Source organism: Zootoca vivipara, chromosome 10 (assembly GCF_963506605.1).
Source record: "Zootoca vivipara chromosome 10, rZooViv1.1, whole genome shotgun sequence".
In the NCBI taxonomy this organism is placed as follows: domain Eukaryota; kingdom Metazoa; phylum Chordata; class Lepidosauria; order Squamata; family Lacertidae; genus Zootoca; species Zootoca vivipara.
The window spans coordinates 50249942-50265592 of NC_083285.1; the positions used below are offsets into that span (position 1 = coordinate 50249942).

At 42.8% G+C, this 15651-nt stretch overlaps 1 protein-coding gene across 5 annotated transcripts in view; it reads left to right on the top strand.

Moving 5' to 3' along the window:
* The window catches only part of HIPK2 (homeodomain interacting protein kinase 2), a 170242-nt gene that overhangs the window by 59029 nt on the left and 95562 nt on the right, over positions 1–15651 (top strand). For all 5 annotated transcript variants that reach the window (XM_035127475.2, XM_035127476.2, XM_035127474.2 and 2 more), the window contains exon 2: positions 1452–2547. In XM_035127475.2, coding sequence (XP_034983366.1) covers positions 1452–2547 — 1096 coding nt within the window. The remainder of the gene's footprint in view (positions 1–1451; positions 2548–15651) is intronic.

Sequence of the window (15651 nt, forward strand, 5' to 3'; positions counted from 1 at the left end):
TGATATTCCTCTTTACCCATCTTTTCAAATTACTGACTGCTAGTATTGATGATTCTGCTCAGACAGCTTTGAGTGAAGTCAATCGAAACCGAGTTACATCTGTTGTGTGACTCCTGAATTCTCATGTAATTGGGATGGTGAGACCATCTGCATGACCTATGCCTTCTAACCCATGTTTTCACTAATGGGGCAAGTGACAGTTTTCTGGGGAAGGGAAGGATTTACGTCCAGGAAATACTCCAAAGAAGAAAGAGTTAAACCCCTCTCTTCACTTGGCTTCAGATATATATATATATATATATCAACTTTTTTCTGGACTGTACTGTAATATGTTTTAAATTTAATATTGTACCATATTTTTCCGTGTATAAGACGAGCTTTTTTGACCCAAACATGAGGTTCAAAATTTAGGCTCGTCTTATACACGGGTACTGCTGGGGGGGGGCGCAAATAGTTTTTTGGCGCGAGCCCAGATTGTAAGCGGTGATTGGCCACTTGATTGTTGGGGGCGGGCGGGCGGGGGGAGATGCTGAAAATTGCTCGCCACCAGAACAAAGTGTGAGCCCGAGATTGTAAGCGGTGATTGTAAGCAACGCGAGCGGTTGTGTGCTGCGATTTTTGGCATCCCCCCCCCCAAAATAATCCTCCTCAAAAGCTCCACCCCCTGCTATTTTCTAAATAGGGGGCGTCTTATAGACGAAAAATATGGTATTTTTAAATGGCTGCAACCCATCCTGGGGCCTTATAGTGAAGGGTGGAAGGTGGGTAAGGAATCAAATAATAATAATAATAATAATAATAATAATAATAATAATAATAATAATAATGAAATGATACAGTCATGTTTCTTTCATGTCTCATCTAGCTTGGCCCTTACGCTTCATCAAACAGTATTCTTGTTCATTCTTCCTGTTCGTGTACAGAGACAGCTTTACAGGAATCCTTAATTTAACAATTGTTGTCCTTCTTCCGCACAGATTTACATTTTGTAGTTTTCAATGCAGGTAGACTGTCTTATGAGAAGCATTGGCTTACGCTACTAGGTAGTAGAAATTTTTTACTTTCACCCTGTTCTCAGTTGAAAACAAATATAACATGCCACAGGGTCTTCTCAGTTGTGTCACCCACTTTCTGGAACACTCTTCTTAAGAAACTTTTGTAAACCTATTTGAGATTTTTTTTTTGCAATCAAGCAGGGTATAATTTTTAATGAAATAAATAAATGATCTTAAATGACTCTCACCATTAAAAAGCTTGGACTTTGGCTAAACATTGTGTTGTTTTTGCATTCAAAATACTGGTCTTTTTAAAAAGGTTTTTAAAAACTGGATTTTTGTTGTTTTGAAAATCTTGTATGTTTTCTTGAATGGCATGGGTGTAAGAGTGACCTATAAGTATTGTTGCGGCTAACCGTTTTAACACATTTGTTTTCTTCTTGTGTTGCATTGCAGGTATGGCCTCACATGTGCAAGTTTTCTCCCCTCACACCCTTCAATCAAGTGCCTTCTGTAGCGTGAAGAAACTGAAAGTGGAACCAAGTTCTAACTGGGACATGACTGGGTACGGCACACATAGCAAAGTCTACAGTCAGAGCAAGAACGTGCAGCCCTCTCAAGCCGCCGCCGCCGCCATCAACGCCTCTCTCCAGATCCCCAACCCCAGCATCCCTTACGAGCAGACCATCATCTTCCCAGCCAGCACGGGGCACATTGTGGTGACATCCGCCAGCAGCACCTCCGGTGTGGTTGCAGTTCCTGGGCAAGCGTTAGGTGGACCACACAACCTGATGCGTCGAAGCACTGTGAGCCTTTTGGACACCTACCAAAAATGTGGACTTAAGCGCAAGAGTGAGGAAATTGAGAACACAAGCAGCGTGCAGATTATCGAAGAGCACCCACCAATGATTCAGAACAATGCCAGTGGGGCTACGGTAGCCACCACAACCACATCCACGGCCACATCCAAAAACAGTGGCTCCAACAGTGAAGGGGATTACCAGCTGGTGCAACATGAAGTGCTTTGTTCCATGACCAACACGTACGAAGTGTTGGAATTCCTTGGCCGCGGAACCTTTGGGCAAGTGGTCAAATGCTGGAAACGTGGCACCAATGAAATTGTGGCCATCAAGATCCTTAAAAACCATCCATCTTATGCCCGGCAAGGTCAAATTGAAGTGAGCATCCTGGCCCGGTTAAGCACGGAAAGCGCAGATGATTACAACTTTGTCCGAGCCTATGAATGTTTCCAGCACAAGAACCACACCTGCCTGGTCTTTGAAATGTTGGAACAGAACCTTTATGATTTCTTAAAGCAAAACAAGTTCAGCCCATTGCCCCTTAAATACATCCGACCAATTCTGCAGCAGGTAGCCACGGCCCTAATGAAATTGAAAAGTCTGGGCTTGATTCATGCAGACCTCAAGCCAGAGAACATCATGCTGGTGGATCCATCTCGGCAGCCATACAGGGTCAAGGTCATCGACTTTGGTTCTGCGAGTCATGTGTCAAAGGCTGTGTGCTCGACTTACCTTCAGTCCAGATACTACAGGTAAGTGACCTGAGTCAAATAAAAACATCAGAATAAGTGGAGCCTAAGGCGCAATGGGTCACTGCGTCTGGATGTTAACCAGAAGGTTGGTTAACAGCAAGGGATGGCTGTGTGCAGGATTCCTGCATTGCAGGGGTTGGACTAGATGGTCCTAGGGATCCCTTCCAACTCTGCAATTGTATGGCTGTGATTCTATTCCATAAAGGCAGTTGCTGTGATACTATAGAAAGCACTGAACTCAGCCCGATGACCCAAGATCAGGAGGAAACCTATTGTCCCTTTGAATCACCTGATACCACTGACTTGGTAGATGCAATACCACTTTCTTGCCACCTGCCATGGTGGCACTATAGTGTGTCAGAGCTGGCCATTAGCTCTATTGTCTAGCATGATCTCCTATGATAATGCAGATAATAAGAAGGTTGGTTCCCACTGCAAGTCCCCTTCTTGTTGCCTTACGCCAAGATGTTTCTTGTCACCTGAAGTTTTGCAGGCTCCTACTGCGATAATGTTTTACATGTCAAGGGCTTTCTGTTATTTTTGCTGCAGTAGACTTAACATGGTTATGCTGTTGGAGGTAATCAGCGACATAATTCTTTATTGATGTGATTCCTTATCCTGATGGATTTGATCAAAATACGCTGTGCGAGTTACCAATGTGGCCCGTATGTTAAATGCCACAGATGTTTTGCCTATAAAAATGCAGGTAACATTTGGCACTTACGAAAGACTCTTTTACAGGATGCACAGAGGACCGCAAGCACATTTTGTCAGCAGCGCTGCTTCTCCTTGTCTCTTAAAATGCAGATTTCAGACACTAGAGGGGGGAACCTAATCAGGGCTGGAGAAGAGTTAATTTCCAGAATGTGGAAGTTTGACAGTGTAGCATTGCAGCAGCTGATTTTTATCTGTATGTCCTTTTGTTCTGAGAAGGAAAAAACAACCCTGCTTTCTTTTCTTAGAAAAGGTTTAGTAAATAAAACACTCAGCAGTCCTATCCTTTAGGGCGGACATGTTTTTGCTGTAAATACATGAAAGCTTTAGGCTTTTAATTTGCTTGCTGGATGGGATGGGATAAGGGGAGAGAGGGAATCCACGATAATTGGAGCATTTTGCTACTGCATTACCTGTGATGCTGCAGAGCCAACCCAGGTATCCATATAGACCTGGGATGGGCATCCATAGGCAACAGAAATGAAAAGGGTGGAAGTGTTTGGTTTTCTGAGAGGAAGGGAGTGTTTTGCAATGTGCCTGGGAAATGCATAATGGCTACTGTGTCTTGGATTTTGAAATGATGTGTGAAGGCAGCCAGTTTTCAGATCATCAGACTCAGTTTAACTAATCGGTCTCCCTTTATGGGGAAGAAGAAAAAGAGCTGGGGTGAGTTGCCACAGTAGGGGGTTTCTGACAAAGTCATGAGGAAAATTAATATTACTGCCTCTGAGGGTGGCAGTGGAGGGGAGTGTAAGGGGGTTCTGGTGAAACAAGGCTCCATTCTCTGCCAGAGATAGATAGATACCTTTAGGTGAGAGGCAATTTGCAACTCTGAAAAAAAAATGAAAACAAAATAATTTGTTTTACACTGGTTTTTGTTGCCAAGCCATTAGGAAGATGGATGGGGTAGTATTAGGAAAACATAAACTGCAAATGACTGTGATTTTTTAAAAAATGAAACACCCCAACAACCAATCCTGTTAGATGAGAGAATGGTCATACACACACACACACACACAATGTAGCTTGAGATAGTTAAATCCCTGCTTGACAGAGTCTTGGAGAAAATGGTAATCTTGCTTCTGAAGTGGCAAAAGGCATGAACTTGCAAGGATGGATCTGTCTCTGCAGCTTCAATATCAATACCGCATGTAGTTTGCTTGGCAGTGAGGAAGGAGCATTGAATATTAACTATCACAGACAGACTCTTTGCATCACTTGAAGTTTGTTCCCACCAATAGAGAGGCTGGCTGGCATTCAATGAGCCTTAGCATTCACCCTAAGTATTTTAATTAACAGGCGCTCCACTGTGGCATGAATGCTTGATGCCTCATTGCTAGCCCATTCTGGCCGTCAAGATGGTGAAATTAGAGCAGGGAGGACAAGGCAGGGCAATCATCTGGTGGTGTAGGAACAAGCTTTCTCTGCCACCTCCTCTGTCGCTGTTTGGCCACTGCCAAGGGAAAGGGTCACGACTCAAATGTCCCTGTACTACGTGGTATGTTATGAACGTGAACTTTTTGCCCTCTCAAGTTACTGTACTCAAATGTAGCTTGCCTGTAAGGAACTGCACCAGGACTTGCTTAAAATTAGCCATCCACATTTTTGTGCTGGGTTTGTGACAGGCTAAGGCTGTGTACGCATTGCCAGCTTAATGTGCGTCGAGGTGGTTCTTTTTCTCAGTTTGGATCGAAGCTTTTTTTGGGGGGGGAGGATGCATCAAAATGCAGTATTTCTCAAGAAACAAGAGGATAGATACAGGATATGGATTGTGATCAACATCTTATTTATACTTCCCAAACCAGCAGTGCAAGTGTACTGAATGCAGAATGAAAGGGAGTGTGTACACAGCCTAAGGATCTCTCTTGGGTTCCCTACCCCTGAGTTAAATGATCTTTGGTAGTAGGGATTGGGGAAATGTCAGCGGTAAGCTAGGCAGTTGTGGATTGAAAGCTTGGAACCAAGAGTCTGTGCTCAGGAGCCACAGTGGGTATGCTGGATCTAGAAACCTTTACAGTCCTCCCAGGACAGGGGGAACCAATGACTAGACAGGGTGGGGCAGGTTATTTTGGACTGTAGCAGACACAGATTTAGGGGAGCGTGACCAATTCAGTTGTACTTGGGCATGGAGCCTTGGGAGCGCTGCAACTGTTATGTACAATGGAAGGCAAGAGGCAGGGGTGCTGAAATTTGGTGTATCACAAGGCCCCACTGGAATCTGACAACCCAAGGTCCGCCACTGACTGTAGGAACACTTCACAACCCAGGGAACACCCTCAGCTTCCAGTTCTAGTGACTCACCCTGTAGGGTAGCAGGATATACATCTGTGCTTTCCCAGGCCGCGGTACCTTCTGACAGAAATACTTCTCCCTAAAACCTTAGATGGGTGGATGGTATTTTCTGCAATCCTCAGATACATGGGCTAGTGGAGCCATTTACACAACAGTGACTGGGATTGAAGCATAATGCTGCGGAAGGATCATACCTCAGAGACTGAGTGCAACATTTGCATGCAGAAGACATTTTGGGTTCCATCTCTGGCATCTCTGGTTTAAAAAGGACCAGTAGGAAGCGAGATAGGAAATACCTCCATCCTGAGGCTCTGTTGCCAGTCTAACATCCCAGGGCTAGATAGATGGACAGATAGTCTGACCTGGTATAAGGCAACTCTGTGTGCTCCTCGTGTGACCTTGTGCTGCTTAGTTTGCTCAAGCGGTTTATTTTAGAAAAAGCCTGTCTGCTTCCCTGATTTTGTTATTGAACTTACGAATATGAAGTCAAGGTCATGCAGAGTTCTTCCATGGAAAGCATTTCCATAATCCCTTTTATAAAACCAGCATCTTATTGCAACCAGATGGGTATACTGACTTTGCAGATGTGTTCTTGGTTGCAGAATGTAAGCATGCCTCGAATAGCCTGGGTTCTTTTGTGTGTCTCAGTCCAAACAGTTTGACCACAGCATATTGTTGTTTTTAGCCAAAAGCCCTTGGGGAGAGGCAGAGAAGCCACTTCCTAATGAGCGTATTGTATTAATTCAGTGAAACAAAGATTGCTTCACCTGTATGGATGGACGAACCTGTCACTCTCTCCGTTCATTGCTTTCCCAGTCTTAAATTCAGTTTGCCCTGCTTCTCCATCAGCTTTGTTTGTTTTTGTTGTCAAGTCCTCATGAAAATTAATGTTTCAGAGCCCATTTGTCCCAATACAATAGACACATTTTTGCAAGCAATGCTTCTCAATAGCATAGATTTTTATGCACACCTTCTCCTAATAGACACATTTCCGTACACTTCTTTCATTTGCTTGGAGAAATGCATCACAACATTTGGAGAATTTTGAAGGATAACTGCATTTCACTTTACATATTGTTTAAGGTAATGCAAATTAGGTAGGCTTGTATCAAAAGATGAACCGAAATGAATTTTCTCCCCATCTCCTAGTCATGTGTCATGGTAGGGAAACGATTTTCAACATTCTGCCAGGCAGAGATGGGGAGAAATGGATTTCTGGCTCCCGAAGCAAACAGAGCTCCAGACACATCCTAGGGCCTCGTCGTTGCCACTTTTTAGCCCAGCTGCTATCTGTAACTCTACATTTTTCTCTTTCCCTTTGTTCTTTGGTGCTCAAGTTATTTGCATTTTTTAAAGGACTGTTTGTTTCTTACAGTTCATAATTTCCAGCTGCTTATCTTCCACACCTAAAGTCACGGTCATTCTACTTAGTGGCTTGCCATCAGTTCATGTGGTATACATTAGAATTTCCGATGTGGCCAAACTGTGATTATTTATTTATTTGCACGATCTCTGTTCCGTGCCAACAGCAATGTCCTTTAGACGGTTAACATATATATATATATATATATATATATATATATATACACACACACACACACACACACACACACACACACAGTACAGTATATTAAAACCCATAGAATTAAAGAATTATGAATTCAGGTGAGAAAATAAGCAACAGGAGATAATGAACTTCTGGACAAAAGAGTCTTTCTCTCTCTCTCTCTCTCTCTCTCTCTCTCTCTCTCTCTCTCTCTCTCTCTCTCTCTCTCTCTCTCTTTCTTTTGCCTCAACAAATGAAAAAGGAAGAAAGCAAGCAGGATGCATGCACTTTTTCCTCCTAGGCATCAATGTCTTCCTGAAAGCATCACCAGCTCTTTATGTTTGTTTCTTGGTGATTTTCCAGTGAAGCAGGTGTGGTACCTTTCAAGCTTCAGAGCAAATGCATATGCATGAATGTTCCTGCTGAAACTGGGACTCCGGCTCTTTCCTTTCCCACTTCAATCCATCCATCTCTCTTGCCATGTGATCCTCAAAGCCCACACCTTAATTTATTTCAGCCTCAGTGTGTAAAATGGGAGCGGGGCTGGCCTTAGACATTCCCCCCCCCTCTCACTTAAAGCACTAGAAAGTTCAGTTGTTGCTGTTTTAAAAAAGGGGGTCTGGAGCCAAAAAAGAGAAAGAAACAAAAATGTATGTGTTCTGCAATCAGCTTCCTGCAGTGACTATTTCAAGATGCTACAGGGGAAAGCCATCTCTGATTGTGGGAAGGTGGTGATTCGTCCTTTCTCCTTTTCGCTGTAGTGCATAGCCTACATAGCTAGTGTACTGCCAATCTGCACGTTCCATTCTCTTTTCAGACCGGTGTTTAAATCTTAGGTGGGTCTAGGGCTCAAAGGTGGAGTGTTCCAGGTCACCCAATAAGTAAAGTAAAAACACATTATTGTTATTGTTTTTTTAAAGGGGAGATGGAGTAGGAGACTAGGGGTTTGGAGCCTCTGGGCCACCCCCTAACAAGACCCTTGGATGTATGTAAAAAGGCATTTTCTCTATATGTGGAGGTCAAGGCGCTACAGAGTGTTCTGCTGTGGTAGAAAATCTGTAGTGTATTTGTGGGCTTGGAACTCCTTGGCACGGCACCTTGCCAAATGAGTGGGGCTGGGTTGTAAATGGAGGAGTCTAAACAATTGCAGGTAAATGGCCTGAACAAGAGCTTCATTAATACTTAAAAAATAGAAAGGTTCAGCTTTCGGGAACTGTTCAGCCCATGATTCAGCACCTGTAAGTTTCTGCCACATTTCCTGCTCTCACTGCACCTGCGATGTTCCAAATTAACCACAGACGGACTGGCAGAGGCTTAATGGCAGCCAGCTGGGAAGGAGAAGCTGACAGGTACCGGGTGCCACCCAGAAAACCCTGGGGTTTCAGACTCAAACCCCACCATTCACTACAGTGGGGCGCAGCTCAGAGTCCTCTAGAAATGAATGGAGGGTGCTCAGTTTAAGTGCTGCCATGATAGGAGATTGCCCAGGGGGCAGTGTGGTGTCGTGGTTAGGGCGTTGGACTTAGAGCTTTAAAACCCTACATAGCCACAAAAATTGGAGACCTTAGACTCGTCTGTATAGTGGGCAGGGTGATATGCACTGGGATGGTGGGAGCAGACTGTGTGTGTGTGCTCCCCCCCCCCCCGAATGGATACACATTCACATGTTCAGGCAAATAAATGTCTATTGTCTGCTGCATGTATTCAAATATATGTTCACACCAATGGTACCTGGAAACTTGTTTTCAAAGAGACTGTATTTTTACTACTGTAGTCCAAATTCTGGACTCTACATGAATTGTATTACAGAAGATAAGCAACCTTTCACTGGAAAAAGGTTTAATTCTTAATTTATTTAGGGAGCTTACTGCAAGAATGCTTGAGGACTTTTTGAAAAGTGTGTCAGCTCATAATTAGTTTTTAGCAAGGAAGTACACTTGAGTACCTATCCCATTGCTTCGGTTCTAGGTGCTTTTTAAAATGCAGATTACATTGCCTCCTGTGTCAGATCTGCAGTGGTGTTTGATGAATGCAGGCTCTATCCACTTGTCTGTACAAGCTCGCCTTTACATGCTCCCCACTTGTCTAGGAGGAGAAATTAGCAGTTTTGTCAAACGCCAAGGGGCTGTAGGATTTTTAGAGCAGAGCTCAGTTTCTAGATGTGGCTTTTGGCTGTATTGCAGGATTTGCAGTTCCTTTCACCAACCACCTGTGATGTTGGTGCAGCAAATGAGAAACTAGTTAATGTGTAGGGATTTGGACCCACTGTTTCTGTTTACTCTTTAAGATGCAAATCCATTGTAAGAGTCAACCTCAGGGCATGGCAGTGTTAGCGGCTATGAGAACAGGCCTCAGTTTTCAACTGGAAAAAAAGAACATAGCCCAAACAAACAAACAAAAACCTAATACAGTCGTAACTTGGAAGTCGAATGGAATCCGTTCCTGAAGTCTGACTTCCAAAACATTCAGAAACCAAACTGTGGCTTTTGATTGGCTGCAGGAAGCTCCTGCAGCCAATCGGAAGCCCTGCCATACGTTCGGCTTCCAAAAATAGTTCGCAAACCGGAACAGTCACTTCTGGGTTTGCGACGTTCAGTAGCCAAAACGTTTGAGAACTAAGCTGTTTGAAAACCAAGGTACGACTTTAAATGTCCAAAGGCTGAATCAAACATTTTAACCATCTTTTTCTTTACACACATTTTCTTTCAAGTTTCCGATTTTAACGTACCAGAGCAGTGTGGCTTAGAACACATTTCCCTTTAGCTCTTGTGACAATTCTAGTCTAGCTAGAAACCACTTAGAAACCTGTTTTCTTTGGTGGTGAGGCGTGTGGTTTGAACAGTTTGTAGAGAAGCAAGCGAAACATAAATTATTGAAGGAAACCCAGTAGTCTTTCTTTGCTTTCTTCCCTTGCTTTCTTACATTTTTAGCTTGCTCACTTGACCTGCCCTTTCACAAAGCCAGATAACATACAGGTATGCTGAGAATCTTTCCAATCGCTCCCTGCCTCCCTTCTCCTGAAGCTATCAATAAGAGCCTTGACAATGACATGACAAGCCAAGAGTGTGAAGGGAAAAAGAAACACATGATTGTGTATGACCTGCTGTATGAAATGAAACTTTACAAGAGCTTCAGGAGAAGCAGGTTGTGCCTCTTAGAGCACCTGCCTCTGTGAACCAATTAGTTTCTAAGGTGCCCCTGCACTTTTTATCTTTTCTTTCCCCGTCAGGAAGGAGATCGGCGGCTAAATCTTCAGCAGGTAAAACACTCAAAAAGAACGTCTCCACCACACAGTTTAAGGATAACCAATCTCTGAAACTATATAGTATGTACTGAATTGCATGTTGCTATTGTAGGCCTATACTGAGGTGATGACATTAATTAAGGCAGCAGTTGTATACCCACTTAGCTAAGTGGGATTTGTGTCTGAGCAGACATATATAGAAATGTGCTGTGAGCCATAAACATTTCAGTGCAACTAGGAACTAGTGGTGGGGGAAGAAAATCCACTCAGTTCACGTTTAAAGGCAAACCTACCTAATCCTCACTTTCTGGGGGAGAAAATGAACGAAACCACAGCAGTTCTTTGAAACCTTTGAAAATTCACTTCTCTGAATTTTGCTATGCAGTTTTCCAGTCAAGTCATATCTACAAAAAGGCAAGTGCTAGAGTAAAATGTGCAGAAAATGCATATATTATTGAAAACAACATACAGTGGTACCTCGACTTCCGAAGGCGATCCGTTCCGCGGCGCTCTTCAGAAGTCAAAACCTTCGGAAGTCAAAGTGCCATTTTGCACATGCGCAAAGTGCGATTTTGCGCTTTGCGCATGCGCAGACCTCGTGCGGCGAAAATACTTCTGGGTTAGCGGACTTTGGAAGTCGAAACCTTCGGAAGTTGAGGCATTCGTAAGTCGAGGTACCACTGTATAAAGGTGCATTCTGTTAGTGTTCAAAATTCCCATTGTTCTAGGCGCATTTTGTGACAGGGAATTTCATTAGCGCGAGCAGTTTCTGAGCTCTGGGTGCCTAAAATTTCAGGTTATACTGCAGAGTGGAAGGAAAGGAGAACCTTTTCCTGCCTCCCCACTTCTAGCTACTCTCTGAAGATTGGAGAAGAGGGTGTATGTAGGGGAAGGACTAGACCAAGTGAAAAATGAACATAATATTTTGACTGCAACTCATTCATTTTCAGCTTTATATTCTTGTTATAAAAATGTGCGCTTAGACATTCCGTTGTTGCACCCATAACCTAGGCTTAAAGTGCCATTTAGTTTCTAGATTTCATATCTCAGTTTCTAACACTCTGTTAGGGAGCAGTGCTTTGCAGAAATGTGTATATTAGGCAAAAATGCATACAAACATACATATGTTAGGAGAAATTCGCACGAAATGCTGATGAATTTTCATGAGGAGTTGTTGTTTTTTTTTAAAAAAGCAAATTGGTGCAAAATGTACAGTGGTACCTCGGGTTACAGACGCTTCAGGTTACAGACGCTTCAGGTTACAGACTCCGCTAACCCAGAAATAGTACCTCGGGTTAAGAACTTTGCTTCAGGATGAGAACAGAAATCGTGTGGCAGCGGCACGGCAGCAGCAGGAGGCCCCATTAGGTAAAGTGGTGCTTCAGGTTAAGAAAAGTTTCAGGTTAAGAACGGACCGCCAGAACGAATTAAGTTCTTAACCCGAGGTACCACTGTACTTAAGATTGGAAAAGTGAGAAACCAAGAAAAGCCAAAAATTGAAAGATTTGCCCATCCCTACCGGGAACCGAAAGATGACAGGAAATTGCAGATCAACTGTGAATTTGGGGGTGTAGCTAATTAGGGTGTCCAGCTGGGTGGGAAGGACCTGGCATGGTTGGAGGTGCAGATGTGAGAATAGTGTAAATAGTAGATAATAAAAGTATACATAGTGGGTACCGTAAATATGTTCAGATATACAGGAGTCAGTAGTCATCAATACCCCAGACTTTTAAGTCTCACTGCTTTCCTATGCATTTGTATCTTGTTTTTTTGAGGAAAAATGGATCTTTAAGTAAACACACAGACAAACACAACACAGCCCTCTCTCCCACCATTCCTCTTGATTTCCCCGTTCCGTTAGCTCATTGCTGCTGGGGGATTAAGAAGATTGAGCTAAGAGGAAAATGTCATGTTCCACTGTGTTTCCCTGTGAAATTAACAGAGACAAATAAAAATGGAAAGGTAAACTGACACAGTCCCACATTATACAAAACTCAGAAGTGAGTGATGAAACACAGCATTATTTCAACAAAGGAGCATATTGATGACACTGAGCCTCTATATTTATTTACCTTTAATCCTAAGAGATGCTTTCTCCTAGTCACTAAAATGTACAGTTTATTATTTCCAGCAGAACACTGGTTATCTTTTCTGTCAGACTAAATGTATACTATTCAGAATGATGTTACCACCTAGTAAAGTATTCCTGAGTATTTATTTAACCATCTCGGTTAGGAATAAATAATGTCCAATTGTGGTGGGCAGGGGAGAAATTCACTGCTAGTCCTAGATTTTACTCTTATACAAATGAGGCCAGAAATTTTCATTAGTAATATTAATGTGGCATTATTTACAGTTATCATCATTGGCTATTTATGTAGTGTATCCATACTCATAGCACTTTGCACAGAACAGAATTTAAGCATTTTTTTTAAAAAAGTCATGACATCTGGCTCCCAGCTGGATCTATTGCAGGGGTAGGCAACCTAAGGCCCGTGGGCTGGCTGCGTCCCAATTGCCTTCTCAATCCGGCCCACGGATGGTCCGGGAATCAGCGTGTTTTTACATGAGTAGAATGTGTCCTTTTATTTAAAATGTATCTCTGGGTTATTTGTGGGGCCTGCCTGGTGTTTTTAAATGAGTAGAATGTGTGCTTTTATTTAAAATGCATTTCTGGGTTATTTGTGGGGCATGGGAATTCGTTCATTATTTTTTTCAAAATATAGTCCGGCCCACCACATGGTCTGAGGGACAGTGGACCGGCCCACGGCTGAAAAAGGTTGCTGACCTCTGATTTATTGTGTTAACCTGTGAATTGATTTCAGTTTTGTGGTCATAGGAAAGAGGGAGAAACATTTTAAAGGGTATAGATGGTTTCTCAGCAATCAGGTGCCATAGGACTGAGTCCCAAAAGTTTATTTTATCACTAGATTGCTCACTTCTTGATGGCTTCAGATTAAAAGTGCTGAGCCATGCGTTTTCAGTTTCTTTGCCCTTTTTCTAATCTTAATTTTCTTTACCTGACCTTTCCCCCACCTTCTTCTCTTTCTCTCCTCATAACTTCCCCTGATTCATTATCATAATTAGCATTTTTACTGAAAACGCTGGCCTTTCTTTTTGTATTAGATTGTTATATATTAATTAAGTGTTATTTGGTTAGTGGATTAGATTTCATTGTAGTTTGGATTTGTGTTGCGATGTACTTCATGAATTGCTGGTTTTGTTTCATTTTAATTTGTTGACATTTTTGTAACTACGCTCAAATATTTATTTAAAATGTTTTATTTTGATGCAAAGGGAACAGGGTGGTGCTGTGGTCTAAACCACTGAGCCTTTTGGGCTTGCCAATCGGAAGTTCGGTACTTCAAATCCACGCAACGGGGTCCGCTCCTGTGGCTCTGTCCCAGCTTCTGCCAATCTAGCAATTAAAAAGCACACCAGTGCAAGCAGATAAATAGGTACCACTGTGACGGGTAGGTAAACGGTGTTTCCGTGCGCTCTGGCTTCCATCATGGTGTCCCGTTCCGCCAGAAGCGGTTTAGTCATTCCAGCCACATGACCCGGAAAGCTGTCTGTGGACAAAAGCCGGCACCCTTGGCCTGAAACAAGGTGAGCACTGCACCCCATAGTCACCTTTGACTGGACTTAACCATCCAGGGGCCCTTTAACTTTACCTGTATTTTGATATTTATTTGATGCATATTGGGAACCGTTTGGGCACGATCCACGTTGGAAAAGTGGAAGATGAATAAACTAATGACACCCTAACCTTCCTCCCATTTCCCCAGATGTCCTCATCTTCAAATAAGGACTGTGTACATAAAAGTGAATTTTGCACAGTTGATTTCCCAGATAACATCCAGTAATTAACTCCATGATCCCAGCCTACATACCTTGAATTTTGCGAGCATTGCAGCCCTGCAAAGACATCAGGAATGGGGCAGGAGCAGCAGCAGATGGGCAGGGAGAAACAAGCCTGTACTCACTCCCTTCCATGTGTATGAATCTGATTGAGGAGCAGTGTCATCCTGGTCCATCCCACTGTGTTTGAGGTGACATGGTGGTACGAAAGCTCAGTCTGTAGTATTTGATCCATTCATATATACAAATCATCACTTGACGCTGCAAACATCAAATCGATGAACATTCATGTGTTAACACATGGCCTCGCCTGGTGCTTATTTCGGGTATGGAACTGTTGCTGTTGTTTGTTGCGTTTTCCTCTAATGCACTGATAGAGAAGACTGCACACATTGGCTTTATGATGATTGGGCTGTGCCCAAAAATAGATACTTGCATCACCATTCACACATTACCTTTAACATGCGATTCTCAGCCTAGGAGGATGCATATCGCTTCTCAGCCTAGGAGGATGCATATCAGCAGGGTTTGTTATCTCAGGAGAAAGGGAAGGGTCATAAATCTTCCTAGTATGCCTGCATTTAGTTGTCTGATTTCACTTTTCTAACAGACATTTTGAGATATATATTGCAAAGTTTCACTGGCTGGGTTATTATTTATTGAATTGAATTGAATTGAATTTATGTACTACCCTATACCCAGAGATCTCAGGGCGGTTCACAGAACAATAAATATTAGCTTGTTATAAATTTTTGTTGTTGTAAATATTTGCTTGGGCTTCTTTGCTGTACACATAATTGGTGGCAACGATTATGGAACTGGCATAAGCTGTGCTGCAAGACTTTGCCCACCAAAAATCACTTGGCTTCCCCTCACTTCCTGCTTCAGGGTGCACTCTGCATGCTTATTCTTTAGCAGCCTTGTGTCAAACCAGAATTTCAGGTAGCTCCCCTCCACATCACTTTTCAAAACCTTCTGTCTATAGATCAATACAATATGTCCAAAAGAGAAGTCACCAAAGAGTAATAGTACTCTTACTTTTATATCATTTGTTATGCGGCTGCCTTCGCAATAGCAGAAGGAAAGTCCCTGACCGCTTATATGTTGTCTATATATTTGTTTAGTTTGCAGAATGGCAAAACAGATAGGGCTTCTGTTCACAAGCCTCTTTTTCTTCCTGTATTATGTCCGTGTCACACTGTGTTTTTGTGTGTGCGCACATTTGTGTGCGTGTTTGCATTGAATGAGAGTCAAATGTTTGAGTAGGGTGGGTGTATTCAGTTCCGCATCTCTGATCTACATACCCTGTTTCCCCGAAAATAAGACATACCCATAAAATAAGGCGTAGCAGGATTTCTAAGCATTTGCGCAATATAAGCCATACGCCAAAAATAAGACATAGTGATAGGCGCAGTTCTGAAGGGTGCCAAGGAAGAGGTGAGGCTGG